The 8867-nt window shown below is 46.2% G+C and overlaps 1 protein-coding gene across 1 annotated transcript; it reads left to right on the top strand.

The window, feature by feature from the left end:
* Positions 1-309: 309 nt before the first annotated feature.
* On the top strand, positions 310-6903 carry slc39a9 (solute carrier family 39 member 9). Its single transcript, XM_035388994.1, has 7 exons — positions 310-1080; positions 1553-1661; positions 2112-2315; positions 2988-3056; positions 3481-3566; positions 3943-4077; positions 4651-6903. The coding sequence occupies exons 1-7, from the start codon at positions 985-987 to the stop codon at positions 4882-4884; spliced, it is 933 nt and encodes a 310-aa protein (XP_035244885.1). The 5' UTR covers positions 310-984; the 3' UTR covers positions 4885-6903.
* The last annotated feature ends 1964 nt before the right edge of the window (positions 6904-8867 follow it).

The following is an 8867-nucleotide window of genomic DNA, read 5'->3' as shown; positions in this document are numbered from 1 at the left end:
TGAAACCATTTTGAATGCACAGGCGCATCATTATTAATGAGGTTTGTCAAATTCGACAAATCCTGAGTTCGGTCGGATTTTCTGGCCGTTCATGAAAATGTATATATACTGTACAATAGATAATATTTTAAAAGTGTAGTTGCCTATCATTTGGAACTTTTATAATGGGTTAGAATATTGAGCCCCGAAAGATGGCGACTTGTGGCATCATTGCTGTGCAATAAAATACGATTACTGCACCGAAAACTGCTAGGGAAATGCTTCTGACAGGTCTGTACGTGGCATTTACCAGCATTCTTCGCAGGTCAACCGGAAGTATGTTTTTATACGTCGGAACTTGTTCATAGCCGCTGCACCGTGGGTATGTAGCTGGCTGTTTGTGCAGGAGAACATCGATGTAGTTCATGCTGGGATAGCATTTATTCATTCGATTAAATATGGTAATGTGATGCTGTTTGTTTACCGACCAGGAACTAGATGCTTAGTCGTATAGGCAAATTAACACATCTCGAGACAGAGAAACTAAGACTGGTTAACTAGTGCTAGCTGGCTAATATTGTGGCTGCTCCTGGTTGTGGGTAGCAAGCCCGCTAGCTGCATCGCGGAGGAACTATTTCATATTTAAAACAGTCAGACTGTTGAAATCGCGCACAAAGAATCGGTGCTTATTTAAACGAAGGTCTAAGTTGTGACTGACTGATCGTGTTTTTGTTTCGAACAAATGTCGCCAGTCATAACATTGCCTACTAGGTAGCTAACTGCGTTAGCTTATAAAAGAACAATCAACGCCATTTTCGCCCCCACGTCGTTTGTTTGTGTTGCTTGCCATCTAACGTGCTAGTCTATAAAGCTAACGTGGCACTTGTTGCTGAATTTTTTAAAACCTAGTTATTCACCATCTGTCTGTATTCAGACTACAAATTAACTAGTAATCGTTAAAAGACATTTCGCGAGTTATTTGTTCAACAACTCTTGGGCGGAAAAATGGACGATTTCAGTTCAATCAGTCTGTTTTCCCTGGCAATGTTGGTGGGATGTTATGTGGCTGGAACCATTCCTTTGGCCGTCAATTTTTCAGAGGTATGTAAAGTATTTTTAAACTGGCTTATGTGTACTGTGCCTCCGGGAATTCTCTCAAATCTTTTTACTCCATGTCGCATGTCTTGGTTGTTTTAATTTTTCGTCTACTTTTGTGTTCTCCTGTTGTAACAGTCGGAAAATCCATGTCACGATTAACGTGATTCTTGTCAACAAACACTACATTTTTCACTTCAAATCGACCTAAGGGGCTATCTCGGTTTTGTGCTTATTTTGAAGATGTCACGTAGAACTTCTCATGTTCTGCCGATACCCACTTTGTGCAGGTAGACAAGTCTTCTTAGCAGAGAGTCTTATTTCAGTAACTTCAATGACGGATGTAGTATTGCGTAAAACTGTCATGCGTTCTTGAATTTTGGTGTTTATATGCTGCCGTTGACGGTATACTTACCGCCAAAAAGACGAATATGTTCTTTGGCCATGAAAAGCAGACCTCAGTTGCCTTTGCTCTTAGGACAAGCTGAAGCTGGTGACAGTGCTTGGGGCAGGGCTGCTATGTGGCACTGCTCTGGCTGTCATTATCCCCGAGGGAGTCCATTCACTTTATGAAGAGGTGCTAGAGGGTAAGTGTGTGTTTGCGGAGGTATTAAATGGTGTATGTCTATGAGGAGGTGTTAGAAGGTGTAGGCACGTCTGGAGATATTAGAGAGTGCGTGCGTGCGTGCGTGCGTGCGTGCATGAGTGCAAGAGAGGGTAGGAATGAGTGTTTATTTACAAGGATGTGTAGATGTTCACGTGTGTGGGTTGAGGAGACTGATGGGAGAGTGTGTATGGAGGTGGTGCTCGAGGGTGAGTGAGTGTGTGTATGTGTGTGTGTGTGTGTGAGAATTTGTGTTATTGTGTGTGTTGTGAGGTACAGGTGTGTGTGTGTGTGTGTGTGTGTACATGTGTGATGAATTGCTTCATGAGGACTGTCTCTAATAACCGTTCAGACTGCTAGTCCAGTTTGCTCTATGGGGACTTGAATGCATGTTGAATTCAGACTGCTGCACCTTGTCTCCGTGCACGTGCAGGAGGACACTCGGCCCACACGCTGAGCGAGGGGCCGGCCGGCCTGGAGCCGAAGGCCGCTGCGGACGAGTCGGTGGTCGCCGGTGGCGACCATGCCCACAGCCACGAGCAGCTGCATGCCTACATCGGGGTGTCGCTCGTCCTGGGGTTCGTCTTCATGCTGCTCGTGGACCAGATCGGAAGCTCCCACGTGCACAGCACAGAAGGTCAGTCGTCCGTTTTTGTCGTGTTCAGTACTCGTCACTGGTGGCATTTTCTGTCCAACCTAGGGGGCTAAATCTTCACTACAATGGGAGGGGAAAAAGCAGAAGTGCTGAATTGTGCGGTAAGATTATTGTGAAATCATTTAGCATGGTAATGGGTCAGTTGTATGCATTAAACATTCTTAATGGGTATGTGTAAGGTTCATACTCGTATTTCTTTTAAGGAATAATCAATACAGAGGAAGGGTGAATGGTTCTCAAGAATAGCAGTGACGTTTGAATGTTCATTTAACCGAAGGTCTGCCAAATGCAGTAATACCTTGTTTTCTGAAGTGGATATACAGTGAGCCTTTTGAGTGAAGCAGTGTGTGCCTAATGTCCAAGCCTGAGGTGTTGAGGTGTTACCAGATACGTATGTAGTGCACAGTGATACCCTGGACTATATATTTCTGGCCATAAAAAATAGTGCTGTAGCATTTTTATGATGTGTGAAAATTGTCTTCAATTTTTAACTAAGGTGAAAGGAATGAAATATTTATTAATAATACTTCAAAATATCAATGGTGTGAAAAACATGGAATATAAATGCTTGTTAAAACACTGACAGTATAGTATGTCTGTTGGGTCCTAAAAAATTCTAATTTTGTTATGTTATTATTTTGTTTTCCTGTGAAGACCCAGAGTCCGGGAGGGCAGGGACCTCAAAGATCACCACTACCCTGGGCCTGGTGGTCCACGCTGCTGGTAAAAGTGGAAAGGGGTTCGGGGGTGGGGGAGGGGGCTAATAGAGGAAAAGGGGTAAAGAGAAGAGCAATGGGGCAACAAGTCACATTGAGGTACACAGATAAGGGTGGAAGGGTTTACCGATTGAGAGAAAGGAAGAGGGTTTCTTCATAAAGATAAGCTTATGAGGTATTTGGGTTAAGAAAAGGCTATCTACCATGTGCTGCTGTAGTGCTGACTCAGTGTTTTTACGGCTTTAAACTACGTCTCCCACTATGCTCTTCCTTTGGCTCAGTGATTAAGGCTCTGTGCCCCAATGCTATTGGTTCAGTGATTAAAGCTCTGTACTATACCTCTATGCTATTGGCTCAGTGATTATTGCTCTGTACTGTACCCCTTTGCTATTGGCTCAGTGATGAATGCTTTATACTCTGTGCCCCCGCAGCTGATGGGGTGGCACTCGGTGCTGCAGCCTCCACTTCCCAAACCAGCGTCCAGCTCATCGTCTTTGTGGCCATCATGTTACACAAGGTACAAGCAGGAAGGGTCGGCTTGTTTGTTCCCAACTCTCTGAATCCTATTGCAGTTTTTCTGCTTTGTTGTTTGCAAAAATTTTGTTTATGTAGTCTACATAATCGGCTGTTATAAGGATCTCACAAGGTCATCCTCCCCCTTTCCTTTCCAGGACCTTGCCTTCTACTTAAATTTTTTTATTCTGAATTGTAAAGTTCCATAACGCCAATCAAAAGGCAAAAGTATATAGCCTGGAAGATATTATGAATAGAAGTCTGTTAGGATTATAGAATGGGTTTATTCACCAATAAACCCGAGGACACTGGAGATGTTTTCCTCTCTGGACCAATGAAAACTTTACGGCCTTCTAACCTGCCCTTCCCTGTGTGGCCAGGCCCCAGCGGCGTTCGGCCTGGTCTCTTTCCTGATGCATGCTGGGCTGGAGAGGAACCGTATCCGCAAGCACCTGCTGGTGTTTGCCCTGGCCGCCCCCGTTCTTGCCATGCTCACCTTCCTGGGCCTCAGTCAGGTACGTATCTACCCCCCCCCCCCCCCCCCCCAGACCAGCAGCACTTCAGGTGTTCTAGAACAAACAGCCGGACCAGAGTAGCCTCATCCGGCACAGACCCAGCTGGCCCAAACTGGCCTTAGCCGGCACTGATTGGCCTGAGCTGGCACAGACTGACCTCAGGACCTGATGCTTACTTTTACTACCAGAAAGTGGCCGTTAGATATGAGGTACATATTTAAAAAAATATTTTATTGAAAATGAAACTTAACAAAGCTGGCAGGCTTAGTTGAGGCTTGCTATGCTCATGATTTTGCTTTTATGCTTTGAATCATGTCATGTTGGACTTTGACATTTTACCGGCCAAAGAGGTGACATCATCGTGGGCCGTGCTGTTCAGTGATGAGTCAGTTGACGGCTGGACATGTATATTTGAGTTTGATTATACCCTGAGCTGGTCTGATGTCATCCTGTGGCTGTGTATCTGCCTGCTGCCGTTTGTAGCTGCCTGTAGAGGCTCCTGTTTCCCGGGGAGCCTGGCCCCACTGCCTCGCCGGCCTCTTTCCGAACGCCTTGTCTCCTCCCCCCTTACAGAGCAGTAAGGAGGCCCTGTCGGAGGTGAACGCCACGGGAGTGGCCATGCTCTTCTCAGCCGGGACCTTCCTGTACGTGGCCACGGTTCACGTCCTGCCTGAGGTGGGCGGGATCGGCCATAGCCACGCCCCCAGCGGAGGAAGTGGCGGGAAGGGACTGAGCAAGGTGGAGGTGGGGGCCCTGGTGCTGGGCTGCCTCATCCCGCTGGTGCTGTCCATCGGACACCAACACTAGGGGGGCGCCCTGGAGCCGGCAGTGATGGCAAGGGGCTTTCAAGATGGCGGCGAAGAAACTCAAACCACACAGATTTAGAACGTTTGTTGCTCCTCAGTGGGATCACGTGATTTGTCGAATTTGTCCTCGTGGTTCCGGGACCCTGATTGCGACTGGAACCAAAATCCCCTGCCCCGCCTCCTCTGGGAGAGCGTAGGGAGAGGGGGAGGTGGGGGCGGCAGAGCTCAGTTTGTTTCCGTGCATGAATAAAGACCCACGCGTGTGTGCACACGGTTGACGTGAGGGAGTGTCTTCTCTTCATGAGGAGGGACGAGTAACTGCTTTTACCTTTTAACTTTAATTAAATGCTTTCACGGGGAACTCGGGGTTAGCTTGCTGAAGTATCAGTGGTGTAGATTCCCCTTCTGTTATGGTCTGAGGATCATGGTTATGTCAGTGAAAGTTTAGATTTTGGATTCTTGGGGGGAAATTTTTTTTTACGTTAATAGCAAACAACTGAAAAACAATGGGAGTGCCAACAATGGTGAGGTGATCATAGAAAATGGCAGATATCCCATTTAATTTAACAGCTTTAGTGTTTTTCTTTTAGTGGCTCAGAGCTTGAAATGAACAAATTACAGAGATTTCTGTACGCCAAGGAATCCGATGGAAGCTCCACCCAACATGCGTTTCTGAAGGTTTGATTGCCGTTTCTTTAAAAAAAAAAAAAAAAAAAAACTGTAGTGTAAATACAGTACCTCCCATTTAACTGATTGTACCATTAAACAAGAAAAAATCCAAATCTCAGATCCCTTCAGATGAAGTCAGATTTCCAAATGAATGTTTTCCTGAGGATAACTATCTCTTCTCCTCTCTGCATCATTACTGCTGTGGACTTTGGCCTGTCAACGTGGTTAATCCACCAGGACATCTTTCTGTCGTGTTTCCTGTGCTCTTAATATACGGTACCATGTCATGATTTTAGCTTTATCTTCTGTCGAAGATCCGGAGTTGCCAAAATGTTGCCCATTTTCCTGGTCAGGGAGCCATACCTGACCATTGCTCTAGTTCTCCTCAACAAAGCAAAGGAGATCTCATGTAGTCAGCTGTACACCGACATGAAATAAGTAGACTTTAACCAGTATGCTGAAGTACTAATGTACTGTATCTTTTTAAGAATTATGTTTGTTGTGGACAAGGAGGGAGGACATTAATTTGATTTCTTTAATATGTATTTTTTTTAAATTGAGGGACCAGTATGGGGATGTTTTAGATTTAAAATGAAGAGGTGGCACCTGCCGCTCCACATACCTTTGATCTTTGATTCCTCCATGGAAACGGCGGGTTTTACTGGGCGTGGCTTCACGTTAAGGCAGCGAGCTGGCGGCTGACGGCTTTTGAAGATGCGGAAAACAAAAAAAAAAAAAAAAAAAAAAAAACCTCCCTTTCAGCCTCAGAAACCAGCGAGTGCAGTTGCTAACGGTTTCCCGCTAGCGAATTCCAGGGGGCTTTGTCCTATTAATATATTATTATATTAGCTGTTGTTAATTTTTTAATTTTTAATTTTTCTTCGTCAGATGTAAGCAATAATCCTGTGACACTTACAGCACAGTGGAGTCTGTGAAAGGCAGTGAAGTAGTAGCGTGATGTCCGTGGGTGAACGGGCCGAAGGCTTTGTGTGGTGGTGTTCAGTGAGGGCTGTGGTGGATAGGTGTGTGTGTGTGTGTGTGTGTGTGTGTGTGTAGGCCCTGCTTTGAGCGGAGCTGCTGTATATTCTGTACATAGAAATCTTTTTTTTTTCCCCACACAATCAAGTGCTCTCAGCTCTAGGCCTGTGTTGAATCGCCCCCCTGGCGCTGTGTGTGAGGATTTAATCAAACGTGCGTCGGTGAGGGGTGGGGTGGGGTGGGGTGGGGTGGATGGGAGGAACGGTGTGATTTACAGTAACTTTTATTATTAGTCAAAGCTAAAGGCCAGTGTTGTACAGGGGTAGTGTTGTTTATTTTCATGATGATACCTTTAAAAAAAAAAAAAAAAAAATGAGACTGAACCATTTATGCCCACTTCTTCAGACTAGACTGATGCCCCCCAACCCCCTCCTGACGCTATCTCCCCCCTGCCCCCCCCCCCCCCCCCCGCCCACTTGTTCACAGCCCGTAGTGTCCGGCAGCGAGCTCGTTTCTCTCACCTGTAAGCTGAGCCCATCTGGGCGCTCTCCTGCCTCCTCTGTAGACTGTGCTAATGGAGACACTCCTCCCCTGATTTAATTATGCTCCTCCAGTGTCCCACCACAGTAGAGTCTGCTAGCTCTGCATCCCCTGTGTGAGAGCCTCCATCACTCAATTTATCCCCCGCTCCCACACTGTTGGGTTGGGGGTGAGGGTGAGGGTGAGGGGAGGGGGGAGTGCTAATGCAGTATTGCCATTGGGCGAGCGTGTGGTAGAATGGCATACGGAGTAGGGAGAGCGGTGGTGGGGGGGGGGGTGGGCGTGTCACGATGCAGTTCTTGTGCATCTCTTACTTTTGGGTTTTATTTAACACAGTAATGCTCTACTAAAGGGAAAAGACCTTCCCTCCTTTGCTCACCCCTTCCTGTCAGTAGAAGAGCATCTACCCCCCCACCCTTGATCTAAGCTATGATCTGGGATGGGGCGGGGCGGGGCGGGGCGGGGCGGGCCAGCCTGTGGCCGGGCAAAGGGGGCGAGGTCAGTTGTCAGTTCTTATGGTTTACATGTGATCATTCCACAGGGAGTCTGCCTTATTTTTTTTTTCTTCTCTTAATTGTGAAAACTTAACAGTTGTTGCAGAACTATGTGTTTTATGATGATTTCAATAAAGTTTTTTTTAAATAGGTGCAATCCGAAAACTATTGTGTGTCTGATTTTCTGAAATATTCTTAAAACAAGATGGGGTGGGTGAATTGCTTGCAACACATCTGATGAACATGATTAAGTACTGAAACATGAAATTAACCTTTTTTTAGCTGTACAGTTGAGGATTGTATAATGGGGCCTGTTTACTTTCATATGGTTAAATTCCCTTTGGTGTATCTCAGTGTGCAATTAGGACTCGTGCTTGTTATACTCTGCTTCTCTCATAGGGAGTAGTAGAGTATATCTCATCGGATCGATGGAGCGCTCGTATCTCACTAAGTGTTATTATACGCTAATCCACACAGCTCTCTCTCTCTCTTAACTAGTGTCTGTATGTTATAATTCCCCCTAGCATTAGACATGAATCTGCATTAGTGGATTCATGTGCTGCAAATGCATGCATATGCCGCAGATAAATGTGCTATAGAGTGCCTTGCATTTCCTTTTAAGATCTAAATGCATTGTGGAAGGGGGCAGGGGGTGCTACCTGCAATAATCTCCATTTATTTGGGCTGATCCTGGTACCACAGTCTTGGGGAGGAGCTCTCATTCAGGTCTGTAGGGCAGGCGGTTGCCCCGCCAAGCCCGTGGAAAAATGTAACGAGGCGAGTATGGTGAGGAAGAGGAGTTGGAGGACGTTATCGGAACTTCCGCGTGGAACCCTGTGTGTTGCTCACGGGAAGAGTTCAGGACGGTGCCGTTTATCCTTGGGCTGATGGACCTTAAACTGCAGCAGTGTTCTTGTAGACTTCAGAATGCCTTATGTGTGTAGAGATTTAACACTAATGTATGTTTGCAAATGTTTCTTACACACAGGGTGTTAAATGCATACCTAGTACCCCTACGTGTCCAGGGTTTTGCTGGTTCTGCAGGAACGACATTAGCCTGAACAGCTTTTTACTGTCGATGAACGTGACTTTTATATATTGACCTTCCCTTACAGATTTAGTCCCCTGCTGCTCTCTCCCTCCCTCTCTCCCTCCCTGTCTCTCCCTCCCTCCCCCTCTCTCCCTCCCTCTCTCGGGTTTTATATCCTCTCAGTCCGCCTCTGGCTGATGGGGTTATTGGCAGACGTACCGTTCTGCCTGGGTGGTTTATCGGACTTGTTTGACGCCGTTTTTTTTTTTGTTT

This window comes from Anguilla anguilla, chromosome 1, assembly GCF_013347855.1.
Source record: "Anguilla anguilla isolate fAngAng1 chromosome 1, fAngAng1.pri, whole genome shotgun sequence".
Taxonomy (NCBI): domain Eukaryota; kingdom Metazoa; phylum Chordata; class Actinopteri; order Anguilliformes; family Anguillidae; genus Anguilla; species Anguilla anguilla.
Note: the sequence above shows the minus strand (reverse complement) of the source record. Positions and strands in the feature narration are given on the sequence as shown.

Excerpts from the sequence above, each read along its gene's own strand:
- slc39a9 (XM_035388994.1), top strand. The coding sequence starts at position 985 with ATGGACGATTTCAGTTCAATCAGTCTGTTTTCCCTGGCAATGTTGGTG. Across the intron at positions 1,662-2,111 it reads TTATGAAGAGGTGCTAGAGG|GAGGACACTCGGCCCACACG; the intron begins GTAAGTGTGTGT and ends GTGCACGTGCAG. Across the intron at positions 3,567-3,942 it reads TGGCCATCATGTTACACAAG|GCCCCAGCGGCGTTCGGCCT; the intron begins GTACAAGCAGGA and ends CTGTGTGGCCAG.